Source organism: Crinia signifera, chromosome 8, assembly GCF_055691185.1.
Source record: "Crinia signifera chromosome 8, ASM5569118v1, whole genome shotgun sequence".
Taxonomy (NCBI): domain Eukaryota; kingdom Metazoa; phylum Chordata; class Amphibia; order Anura; family Myobatrachidae; genus Crinia; species Crinia signifera.
This window is the reverse complement of record NC_139224.1, coordinates 122,740,328-122,753,726: the sequence shown is the minus strand read 5'-3', so window position 1 is coordinate 122,753,726 and position 13,399 is coordinate 122,740,328. Positions and strand designations below refer to the sequence as shown.

Genomic DNA, 13,399 nt, shown 5'->3' with positions numbered 1-13,399 from the left:
GATCCTGCTCTTATTCAGGTGATGCAGGATACTGCTAAGGGGATCAACAGGTTTAGTGAAATACTAGACAAAATGGATGTTGATGTTGCAGGGACCCCTAAAAGGTCTTATGCTATGCCTACTTTGGCAGATGAGGAGGAGGGAGCGTATACTGACATCCCCTGGGATCAGGGTGATGATTTTGAAGAGACCTCTTTTGCTGGTATAGAGGATCTTATTGTAGCTGTGAAACAGGCTTTAAAACTGTCTGTGGAGGATAAGACTCCTGTTAAAGGTGTTTTTAAGCGACAGCGGAAGGAGGCTGTTACTTTTCCTTCAGATGAGGGGTTACAGAAATTGTTGGAAGGGGCTTGGAAAACTCCTGATAAGAGACTACAAATGCCTAAGAGATTCCTTAGTCTGTACCCCATGCCAGAGTCTCATGCGGAGCTCTGGGAAAAGGTGCCAGTTGTGGATGCTTCAGTGGCACATTTGTCCAAGGCTACTGTATTGCCAGTACAGGGCGGTGCAGCTTTTAAAGATTCTGTGGATAAAAAGCTGGAGGGTAACCTCAAGGCTATTTTTGAAGGAGTGGGATTCACCCTACGCCCCCTTATTGCTTCAGCCTGGGTCTCTAAGGCCATGATTGAGTGGGCTGGTGAATTATGCACCATGCTGCAGGCTGACCCTGGTGCATTGCTGCTGGCAGAGAAAATTAAGGCAGCTGCAGAGTATGTGGTGGAAGCAGATGAGGAAGCTCTTAAAATGGCGACCAGAGTGTCCACAGTCTCTATTAATGCCAGGAGAGTGCTCTGGCTTAAGGCCTGGGAAGCGGACAATGAGTCCAAAAAGGCCCTAGAAACTTTAGCCTTCAAGGGGAAGTTACTATTTGGAACTGAACTAGAGGAAATTATTAAACAGGCCACGGGCGGCAAAAGTACATTTCTGCCGGCTCCCTCGGCTAAGCAGACCTCCAGATTCTCTGCTTTTAGGCCGTCCTTTCGGCCCTCCCCTAGGGGTGGTGCGTCCTTTCGAGGACAGTCTTTCAGGGGAAAGTTTCAGTCCTCTAGGGGCAAGACACAAAAGTCCAAGTTTGGTTCCTTTACCAAGAAGCCTGCCTCCAAAGGAGAGGACAAACCCTCCGCATGACTGTCAGGGGTTTTGCCCGGCAGTGATAAAGGTGGGGGGCGTCTCACACACTTCAGGGACGCATGGGCTTCTCTAGACCAGGATGCCTGGGTGTTAGATATTATAACCCAGGGCTACAAAATCCCTTTCAGAGGTCCGCCTCCGAAAAGGTTCATTCCCACATCCTTACCAAAGGAGGCGCTGCTTCGTACAGCTCTTGTGAGAGCAGCTCACTCCCTTTTGGAAAAAGGGGTGGTTACCCCGGTTCCCAGGGCAGTGTGGAAGAAAGGCTTTTACTCCACTCTGTTTCTGGTGCCCAAACCAGACGGGTCTTTCAGACCAATACTAAATTTGAAGTCCCTAAATGTTCACTTATGGGTAGACCATTTCAAAATGGAGTCCCTACGGTCAGTACTCCTGAGTCTGGACCAGGGAGAATTTTTGGCGTCCATGGATGTCCAGGACGCATATCTGCACGTCCCTATACACCCGGAGCATCAGACCTTGTTGAGGTTTGCGATAGGAGACCTGCATTTACAATTCCGGGCGTTACCCTTTGGGCTAGCAACCGCGCCAAGGGTATTCACAAAGATAATGTCAGTGATGGCGGCGGTGCTGAGGCTCAGGGGAATCACAGTAATACCCTTTTTGGACGATCTCCTGTTCAAAGCAGAGTCAGCAGCCATGCTTCAGAGTCACTTGGCAGAGGCCATCAGTTTTTTGCAGGCTCACGGCTGGATTTTAAATTTACAGAAATCTCAGTTGGTACCATCACAGAGGCTCCAATTCTTGGGAGTCATACTGGATACCCATCTCCATCGGGTATATCTCCCGGAGGTAAAGGCCAGGGATCTGGTCACCTTAGTCCAGGAGATTCTCAGAGCTCGGAGCATTTCAGTATGGAGGTGCCTCAAGCTCCTGGGGAAAATGGTGGCGTCATTCGAGACGCTTCAATTTGCCAGGTTCCACTCTCGGGTGTTCCAATGGAGCATTTTGTCAGCCTGGTCAGGAAACACTCTGACCATGAAGTCGGAGATGATAGTGCTGTCTTCGGACACTCGAGACTCCTTGAAATGGTGGACAGAAGTAGATTCCCTTCAGTGGGATCAGTCATTACAGACGTGGGACTGGTTGGTAGTAACTACCGACGCCAGCCTCAGGGGCTGGGGGGCAGTAGTCCTGGATCTCAGGCTGCAGGGCCTGTGGACGGCGGAGGAATCAGTGTTACCAATCAACATCTTGGAGCTGAGAGCTGTCTGGAAAGTGATTTCCTTGGCGGGAGACAGGTTACTGAACCTCCCTTTGAGGATTCAGACCGACAATGCCACAGCTGTGGCGTATCTGAATCACCAGGGAGGTACACGCAGCAAATTGGCCATGTGGGAGGTGTCCAGAATCTTCCTATGGGCGGAACAGAATGTTCCAGCTGTATCGGCTATATTCATTCCAGGAGTAGAGAATATAGAAGCCGACTTCCTGAGCAGGGAGGAGCTCAAGGAAGGGGAATGGAGCTTACACCCTCAGGTGTTTCACCAGATCACCTCGATGTGGGGAACTCCGGATGTGGACCTGATGGCATCCAGGTTCAACCATCAGGTGCCCAGGTTCTATGCCAGAACGAGGGATCCACTAGCGGAGGCAGTGGATGCCATGACTATTCACTGGCAGGGAGATCTCCTCTATGCATTCCCACCAGTACCAATGTTAGCAAGACTTTTGAAGAAAATACAGGGGCAGAAGGTTCCGGTAATCTTAGTGGCCCCAGATTGGCCAAGGAGGTCCTGGTACTCGAGGCTTCAGAGGTTGTCTGTGGACTCATGGCGTCTACCTCTGAGGCCAGACCTTCTAAGACAAGGCCCATTCAATCACCTGGATTCCGATCGATTGATTTTGACGGCTTGGCTATTGAAACCGCCATTTTGAAAAGGAAAGGGTTTTCTGAGGCAGTAGTACAGACTATGATAAAAGCCAGAAAAGCTGTATCTTCGGCAAATTATTATAGAGTCTGGAAGACTTACATTCGATGGTGTGAGAGAAGAAAGGCTCACACATCTCATTTCAAGCTATCAAGAATGATGGAATTCTTACAAGATGGTTTTTCATCGGGCCTAAGCCTTCAGTCATTGAAGGTGCAGATTTCGGCCTTGTCCATCTATTTCCAGAAAAGGATAGCCATTTTGCCGGAAATTCAAACCTTTTTACAAGGGGTATCCAGGTTGAAACCTCCATACAAGCAACCAGTAGCGCCTTGGGATCTGTCACTGGTTTTGGAATGCCTTCAGAAGGCACCCTTTGAGCCTCTAAGGTCGGCGGACTTTAAGTTTCTCACATGGAAGCTAGTGTTTTTGTTGGCAGTGGCATCTGCTAAAAGGGTGTCAGAGTTGGGAGCTTTGTCATGCAAGTCTCCCTTCCTAATTTTTCATGATGACAGGGCAGTTCTGAGAACAGTGCCTCAGTTTTTACCGAAGGTAGTCTCTGCCTTCCATTTAAATCAGGAGATAGTTCTACCTGTGTTTCAACCCCCTGAGGGTTCTAAGAAAAGGGACAAGTTGAAGAGTTTGGATGTTGTGCGTGCTTTACGCATCTATGTGGACAGAGTAAAGAGTGTCAGAAAGACTGATACTTTAATGGTACTGTATGACGTACACAAAATTGGTTGGCCTGCATCTAAGCAGACTATTGCTAGGTGGTTGCGATCTGTGATAGCCTTTGCATACACCAAAGTGGGTAGGCCTGTACCGGCCAGAATAAATGCGCATACCACCAGGTCAGTTGCCACCTCTTGGGCGGTTCGACATGGGGCCACAGCTGAGCAGGTTTGCAGGGCTGCCACTTGGTCATCTGTTCATACCTTTGCCAAATTCTATAGATTCCACGAGTTCGCGTCGGAGGACGCATCATTCGGGCGAGCAGTGCTGAGAGCTGCAGACCTGAGCGTACCCTCCCAAAGGACCGGCTCTGGAACGTCCCAGTGTTGAGCTGTGTCACCAGGACCATTGAAAGAGAAAAAGGGATTTTTGTAAGAACTTACCGTTCGAATCCCTTTCTCTGATATGGTCCTGGTGACACAGCGATCCCTCCCTTACGCTCAGTAAGTATGCCAGAAGTTTCATGATGTTCATGTTAAATTGGTTAAAAGTTAACAGTTTCTGTTATAATATGTGCAGGCGTTTGTACTGAGTTAATGTATTCCAGTGGCTTTGAAAGATTGAACTGAAGAGTCCAGGGATGCAGTAGGGGAGGAGCCTACCCTCTAAAGCTTTAGGATAGGTGCCTGGCTCCTTCGGACCCTCCTACATCCCAGTGTTGAGCTGTGTCACCAGGACCATATCAGAGAAAGGGATTCGAACGGTAAGTTCTTACAAAAATCCCTTTTTCACATCGCACATGATGGGAAAAGGGTATAAGTTACCAGCTACATTAATATGAAAAATTAATTAATATAAAAAAATGTATATTATTATGATCCTTTATTTATAAGGCACTGAAAACTTGTGCAGCATCATACATTCAATTAATAAGTTATTGGCATCATGTCTGTAAAGTGCTTCTTGTAGTCCAGCTGACTGCTTTTGTTTGTTTTGTTTTGTAGCATAACACCAGCGGATATGAAAGTTATCATGCATTTCATTTATGGAGGTATAATGGACATTCCAAATAGCACTGACCCTGGGTAAGTTATTTTTAAAGCATTTTGTTTGTTCAGGGTCTAATACCACAAATAAGTGTATTTCTAAAATCTGGAGCAAAGCAAACTATAAGATTATAATTGTCATTACTTCAGTTTAATTTATAACATGAGCAGGAGTGATATTAGTTTTATTACTATGTTCTTGTGTGATTAGCATAACTCTATATGCCTATTTTATTTATTAAATAATAAGTGTAGCTCCAGAGTATCCTGTAGTGCTGAATAATAAGCTAGAATACACAGGGCCCTGTATACATAATACCCCTTTCAGACAGAAAAGTCTGAAAATAACGGCAAATACACGGCATTTCAAAGTCATTTTGCCGGGTGCATCCTGGCCCCCCCTTCACACAGAAGAACAAATTACCGGGTTGAAAATTTCTACCCGATAATTTGCTGAATAACTTCGGGTATTTCTTCTGTGTGAAAGGGTTAACACGGGTCATAAATCCTGTGTCCTCGACCCTGGTCAATTCCAGAGTCGGAGTCACGGGATTTACGACACGGGTGTGCCCTTTCACACAGACCCGTGTATTTAATAAAATTCCCGGTTGGAACTGCTTCACCCGGGTATTTCATTTTCTGTATGGAAAAAAAAAAGCTTTGCATAATGTCCTGGGACCCTAATGAATTGCTCAGTATCTGACTGCCTTCAAGCCTACACTTTACCTTGTTTTAATCAGCCACAGATCCTGCGTAGTTCATGAGTGTCCTGGTAAAAGGCTATCGTAGAAAGTGTGTGTGTGTGTGTGTGCATATTTGTCTGTATAGTGTACATACGGATGGAGTGCCTCTTGTTCGGTACTGGGAGACGGGCAGGGTTAGGGGGGAGTGGGGAACGGTTTTGGCAACTGGCGTGGACCCGGGGGGGGGGGGGGGGGGAGTTCCGGTTGAAGGAGATGCGGGTGCGTCTCGTGCTATCCAACCGCCAGCCCCTGCAAAGTTTAGAAGCGCTCCATCTGTATAAATTGTGTGTGCAACCAATTTCTTTGTAATATATACAGTATTTATTTTCCAGGATTGGTTAAACGTTTCACTTGTTAGTGAATAAGAGAGTGAAAAACAGACAAAAAAAAAAATATATAAATAATATTTTTTTTTGTTTTTTACCCCTTATGAAGATGTCTTCAGGTCAGACATAATAGATTTTAACCAGGTGGATAATTCTTCTACCTTACTTTTGCTCTCAAAATTTTTTGTAAAGTTGTCCATTAAATATTTAACCCTTTTTGTGTCAACGTTGCTGTGAGATTATCCTCAAAAAATCTGCTAAAATGCCAGCGGCGCTCACAGCGACTGTTGCAATGGGAGTTGTATTGAAGGTAGTATGTTGCCCATAGCAACCAATCAGATTCCGCTTCTTATTTTTTTAGCACCTTCTTGAAGATAATAGAATCTTTTTGGTTGCTATGGGTAACATCCAATCTTCAATGGAACTCCGATCTTAGTAAATTTCCCCCTGCCAGTTTTACAAAGATAGGTGAAATGACCTGGTCTGAAGGTAAGAAATGGGCACCTGTAGATGAGAAAGGTTGGGGTTCACGGCTCAATCTTTACTCTCCTTTTAGAAGGGATGGGAGCATGGTACTGGTAGGAGCACACTGTCCCTATCTTACCCTGCAAGTCAGCATGCGGCTGTCTGTGGTCGCGTCTAGTGATACTTCTACCCCTGCTGGATAGCACTGGTGCGCGTGGTGTTCGTAGCGCCGGTGAGATGTTTGAAGGAGTGGAGTGCTGGCTTGTGTTGTCGGGCTCCCTGCTATCCTGCCAATGCATTTCGTGCGACCAGTGCACTTTTTCAAGAATACTTTAGCAATGTTTGCGATTAGCGCACTTTTTCAAGTATACATTGAGCCGTTAACCCCAACCTTTCTTCTACAGTTGCCCACTTTTTAAATTTTTTATTTCTCTTTCGTCCATCCTGGTGACACAGCTAACCTTGGGATGTAGGAGGGTCCGCAGGAGCAAGGCACCTATGCTGACTTATTTTGAGAGCAGGCTCCACCCTTCTGCATCCCAGGATACTTCAGTTCTTTTAGGTGCCCACAGGAGTGGGTGCTGTGCTTGCAGGCTGCCGCCATTTCTTTTGGATTTTTTTTTATAATAGTGTAGCTAGGGTTTTTTATTTTATTATTTTTCACTAGTTAGTGCAGGTTTTTCCAGTGTGTTACTTCTTTTAGAAGTTTACACAAACTGAGAGCGCAGCAGAGGCTGACAGAAGCATGTCCTGTCAGTGCTCTGTGTGCGGAGGGAAGCTGTCTGCTCCCTCTGCACAAGAGAGGTTTTCCTGGGTTCTGGAGGTGTCCAGAACCGGCTCTCTGTGTAGGGGGGGGGGGGGGGATCATAGGGGACGGACCCCCCTGCGATGGCGGTGGTCATCTTAGAAGAGTTTATAGGCTGAAATCCCTATGGGGAGGTGAAGCCTATTACAGGAAGTCCAGCACTGCTGGACGACTCCAAGTGATCCCATGAAGAAGGGGAGGTGCTGGAGGTAGGAGAAACACTAGTGGGAGCGGCTGAAGGTGGAAAAGTCATCGTTTTGGCTTCCTTTCCTGCTGAAGCAGAGACTTGGTCTTTTCCTGCTCTTTGTGCTGGCACCAATTATCTCCTGGCTGCGGAGCTGAAGCAAGGCTTTAATTGAAGTGCAGAGAGCACTTTCTCATTGGGCAGCATTGTCCACACTGATCACAGAGGATCATTGCAACAAAGCAGATAAGTACTCTGAATATATTGCTCTGTGCAATTGCCTGACCTTGTGCACTGTGGTTATATCATGGCTGAAGGGTGTATTGCTGCTGTGGGGGAGGGAGCGCCTGCCTTGTTAGTCAACTGCTAATTTTGTGGTGTAAAATGAACATGGGAACATTTGGCTCAGGGGGATTTGTGCCCCTCATGTGAGTCTGTGCACATGGAGCGCAAGCCCAGAGGTCTGAACCAGCGTGGGAAGCTGCGTTGGGGAGGTCCATGAATGCCTTGGTGAAGGCTTTGAATAGACAGAGGGATGACCTAGTTAAATCTCCTGGCCCTCTTTCATCCTCCCAGGCTTAGGTGGGCTCAGTTACTCCATCTCAGGGGGACCCAGTAATGTTGCAAAGCGTTCAAAAAATTAATGTGTTTATGGAACTATTTGCCAGATCCTCTGAGAGTAATTCTCTAGACACCCATTATCTACACCCCCCCCCCCCCCCCCTGTTGAATTTAAATTCTGATGAGGAGGGTGTGTGTGCAGAGGATGCCTTTTGGGACCAGAAAGAAGAAGTTGAAGCTTCTGTCCCTGGCATTGAGGATTTGATCCTTGTGGTTAACCAAACCTTAAGCTTGTCAGAGGAGGATAGAGTGCCTGCGCATTGTGTTTTTAAGAAAGTTTGCAGGGATGCTGTGACGTTCCCCTCGGATGAGGGCATGGTTTCCTTGCTGGGAGAAGCATGGAAATCCCCTGACAAGAAGCTCCTTATGTCAAAAAGGTTTGCAAATGTGTACCCAATGCCGGAGGAACATGTTAAATTATGGGAGAAAGTTCCTTTAGTAGATGCGCGCCTGTGGCCAGGTTGTCTAAAGCTGTGGCATTACTCGTTCAAGGCGGTGCGACCTTTAAAAGATCCAGTGGACAAAAAGGTTGAGGGATGCCTTAAGGCAGTATTTGAAGGGGTGGGTTTTACAATTTGCCCTATTATTGCCGTTGCTTGGGTATCCAAGGCAATGATCAAATGGGCTGAGGCCTTAAGAAATCAGCTCCAGCCTGATTCTGAAGCTTTCACACTGGCTGAGAAGCTTAGATGTGCGGCGGAATATTTATGTGAGGCTGGGAAGAAGGAGCTAAGATGGCATCAAAAGTATCAGCCACTTTGGTATCAGCAAGGTGAGCCCTCTTGCTTAAAGCTTGGGAAGCAGACAGCAAATCCAAGAAGTCTCTTGAGGCGTTGGCCGGGGGGGGGGGGGGGGAGAGATTCCAGCCTCTGAGGGGAAGGCATCCTGATCCCGTTTCGTGGCCTTCGCTAAGAAACATGTGTCCAAAGGAGAGGATAAGTCCTCTGCATAACAGAGTGGGGGCTCAGAGTGGGGGGTCGCCTCCTGCAGTTTCAGGACAGGTGGAGAGATTCCACCACGGACCCTTGAGTTTATTCCATCATTTTACAGGGTTACAACATAAATCTCATGGGGTCTCCTCCAAGAAGATTTCTCCCTACGCCTTTACTGCGGGAAGCCCGCATGCGGACAGCTCTCTTGGGGGCGGCAAAGTCACTTATAGAGAAAGGGGCAGTGGTCCCAGTACATCAGGAGGAAAGGATTTTATTCTATTCTTTTCCTGGTACCCAAACCAGATGGGTCATTCAGACCCATTCTATATCTGAAAGTTTTAAAGCTGCATCTCTGGGTGGGCCATTTTCGCATGGAATCTCTACGATCAGTGCCGTTAAGCATAGAGTCATGAGAATTTCTAGCATCTGTGGATATCCAGGATGCATATCTGCAGGGAACATCAGTCTTTACTAAGGTTCGCGATAGGGGAGTCTCATTTACAGTTCCAGCCATTTGGTCTGGCCACAGTGCCGAGGGTCATTACAAAATTGGTGGCTGTCATGGCAGCGGCTCTCAGGCTGAAAGGGATAGTAATTTTCCCTTACCTGGACAACCTCCTGTTCAAGGCAGAGTCAGCAAAGAAGTTACCGGAACATTTGGCTATTGCGACAAGTTCTTTCAAGATCAAGGATGGTTGTTGAACCTCCCGAAGTCTCATTTGATACCCATGCAGATACTTCAGTTTCTGTGGATGATTTTGGACACATACTTACATTGAGTGTTTCTACTCAAATCCAAGGCAGTGGACATTCGTCACTTGGTACTGTTGATCCTGCAATCTCCAAATCCTACAATTTGGCAGGGTGTGAAACTGTTAGGCAAGATGGTGGTGACCTTCGAGACTCTGCAGTTTGCAAGGTTTCACTCGAGGATTTTTCAGTGAAACATTCTTTCATGTTGGTCAGGGAGTTCAAAGGAGTTGAAGCGGGAAGTCTTCCTCTTTGGCTGGACCTACTAAAACAAGGACCATTTCTACACCTGGACCTAGCTCTGCTCAATTTGATGGCCTGGCTTATGAAACCTCCCTATTAAAGAAGGGGTTTTCAGAAGCGGTTATCCAGACTATGCTCAGGGCTAGCAAGCCTGTGTCAGCTGCAAATTACCGTCGGGTATGGAAGATTTATATCAGGTGGTGTGAGCGTCAGAGGGCACACACACCTCCTAGGTTCAAGGTGTCAAGGCTGTTGGAATTTCTCCAGTCCTTTCAGGTGCAACTCTCGGCTTTATCCATTTTTCTTTTAGAAGATCGTAGCCCTGTTACCTGAAGTTCAGAACTTTTTACAGGGCATCATGAGGCTTAAACCCCTGTATAGGCAGTTGGTGGCACCCTTGGGATTTGTCTCTGGTTTTGTCTGTGTTACAGAATCCTCCATTTGAACCGTTAAGGTCGGCCGACCTTAAGTTTGCTTCTTAGAAACTTACCTTTTTGTTGGCCATTGCTTCGGCTAAGCGTGTTTCGGAATTGGGGGCCTTGTCGTGCAAGTCTCCATTTTTTGATTTTTCACGAAGATATGACTGTGCTGCGAACAGTGCCTAAATTTCTACCTAAGGTAGTATCTTCTTTTCATTTGAACTAGGGGATTGTACTCCCGGTGTTTTCCCTGGCTGAAGGGGCAAAAAATAGGGACAAGTTAAAGAAATTGGACGTTGTTCGCGCCTTGCGAATATATGTGGAAAGAGTAAAGGATATCCGCAAAACTGATTTGCTTTTGGTGTTATATGACGTACATAACAGAGGGTGGCCTGCTTCTAAGCAGTCCATTGCCAGATGGTTAAGGTCAGTAATTGCCTTTGCCTTCACCAAGGTAGGTAGGCCTGTTCCTTCACGGATAAATGCCCATACCACCAGGTCAGTTGCTTCCTCTTGGGCTGTGCGCCATGGGGCTACAGGAACAGTTGTGTAGGGCTGCCACCTGGTCCTCTGTTCATACCTTTACTAAATTCTATAGGTTCCTTGAGTTCGCGTCCGAGGAAGCTTCAGTTGGACAAGCAGTGATGAGAACTGTAAGTCTGAGCGTACCCTTACCAAAGGACCGGCTCGTGAACGTCCCAAGGTTAGCTGTGTCCCCAGGATTGACGAAAGAGAAAAGGGGATTTTTGTAAGAACTTACCGTTCGAACCCCTTTCTCTGAGTCCATCCTGGTGACTCAGCGATCCCTCCCTTACACTCAGTAAGTTATACCTTTCATGTATTGTCATGTTATTGGTTATGTTGATTGTGCATATATGAGATGTTCAGGCGTTGTACTGAGTAATGAATCCTAGTGTACTTTAGAAGTTGAACTGAAGTATCCTGGGATGCAGAAGGGAGGAGTCTGCTTTCAAAAGAAGTCAGCACGGGGGCCTTGCTCCTGCGGACCCTTCTACATCCCAAGGTTAGCTGTGTCACCAGGATGGACTCCGAGAAAGGGGTTTGAACGTTAAGGTCTTACACAAATTCCATTCCATTATTTCATTCACATTTATATTTCTAATTTTTATTAACTCATCCAACATAATACACATATTCTAATCATATATTAATTGCACAACTTATAGCAAGCCCTCCTTCTATCCACCGATTGAAACCGTATATAACAGGAGCTGCTCCAATCATTAAGCATAGAGATACCCACTAAGCTGTATTCAGCCTCACTTGCTGTACTAGTGATGAGCGCGAAGTCACTGCTTTTAAGATTGACACCCTAAGTGCATAACATGTATGAGTAAAAAAGATGGCTAGCATTTATTTTTTAGGTACTTGTTTAGTGTCACAGCGGCAGCATGGCCGCCCACTACTTCCAGGTTCGGTGCTCGTGAATAGTTCATACCCCCACTCTCCATGTTGGCATGGAGTTGATTTTAGATAGCGTAGCGAGCCACCGAGCCCGCAGCTTGGGCGAGCAAAGCGAGGCCCGCAAGGGGACACAGACGCTGCTGCGACTGACACGCTGCCGCCGTGAAACTAAACAAGTGCCATTTTTTATTTGAAAAAAAATTGTGTACTTTAAGGCATCTCCACTGCCCTCAATACTTTGTCAGTAAAATTTTTTGAAACAAGAGACCCTATGTTGTCCATCAATATAAAATGGATCTGGTACACCATACAAATAGGGGGGTACTCGATGCAGGATTCCAACTGTCGGAACGTTTTCGCCCAGCTCGACAGGCGGAATTCAGTGTTCTGCCTGTCATCTGTCGAAAAGGTCTGTGTCGGTGAAAACGATTGTCGCGATTTGGCTGCGAATTTGACAATCCACAGCTGTTTTCGACCAAACAAATCCGACTGGTTTCAAAGTCTGATTAGTTTTGTCGCATTTCGCCTTCAATGCTGTCGGAAACGGCAGCATTGAATAGGTGTCCGCCGCTATTTCCCCTGTTGAAAATAGAGGTGGGGATTGAATACTACCCTTAGTCTATAAATAATATTTTAACAATAAATATTTTACGTTTTTCCGCTGCTGAAATATGTGCACAATCCTGTATTGTGCTGTAATATCTACAAACTATGCTTTATATTTCCCTTGCAGTCGGGTTCTTTCTATTGCTGACATGTACGGATTGGAAGGGCTGAGGGAAGTTGCTGTATATGTCATCAAGAGAGACTACTGCAAGTTCTTTCTTAAGGTACTTGAGGCAATAGGGTTGAATTGTCTGGTTTGATTTGTATGTAAATAACTATTGTTAATATTAAAAATGGGACAGAAGACTCCTTTATCTCCAATTTTAGCCATCTACAGAAATGTATAGTATCTATTATTTTATTTATTTAACCTAACAGTTTCTTATATAGCACACACACATTCCACAGCACTTGACAGAATATTTGAACATTCACATCAGTCCCTGCCCTAGTGAATCAAGATATATGTAGGGCGCTTAATAGAAGCAGCTGTTTCTAGACCCAAGCAGCAGCAAGTACTGTAAATCAGGGGTGTCAATCCCTTAAACAATAAAATACAGAAAAAAGAGGGTGGTTTGCTGCACTCAAATAATTCAATAAATGTTTAAATTGTAAAAATACATAATTTTAATAATAAACATAAATCACAATAATTAAAAGAATATATAAAAATGTATATGTGTCATGCTGGTGTAATATTGAATATTATTAATAAAAATGCAAAGAAAATTTGAAGAGTTTTAGGTGCATTATTCAGAATAATACAGTATCACCCATAGCCTCTGGTTATGATATGTCCAGGATTGAGCAATGTTTTGTCCCAGTGAGTTCCTCCAAATAGTGGTTTTGGGAATTGATGGAATGAACCGGTATTACTGGCGAGGTGGTTTTCCTCTGGAGGGATGGTAGGACACTGTATAGTTGCAGCAGTCTGGATATACCTGTCTCTCCTGGGCCGGTTGATGGTAACAATATCATAGATGTTAGTAGCGGGTAAGTTTGGAAAACATCCACATTATAGTCCTGATTGTGGATGTAAACGATGGGTCAATCAGCAGTAGGACCAGGGCATCCGGGTGTAAATAAAGCTTGGGTAAGCAGCTCCAACCAACGCGTTTCGCTGTGTCAAAGTACAGCTT

The 13,399-nt window shown here is 45.7% G+C and overlaps 1 protein-coding gene across 5 annotated transcripts in view; it reads left to right on the top strand.

The window, feature by feature from the left end:
* BTBD8 (BTB domain containing 8) overlaps positions 1–13,399 on the top strand; it is a 97,605-nt gene that overhangs the window by 27,330 nt on the left and 56,876 nt on the right. For all 5 annotated transcript variants that reach the window (XM_083157101.1, XM_083157104.1, XM_083157103.1 and 2 more), the window contains exons 6-7: positions 4,700–4,780; positions 12,388–12,484. In XM_083157101.1, coding sequence (XP_083013227.1) covers positions 4,700–4,780; positions 12,388–12,484 — 178 coding nt within the window. The remainder of the gene's footprint in view (positions 1–4,699; positions 4,781–12,387; positions 12,485–13,399) is intronic.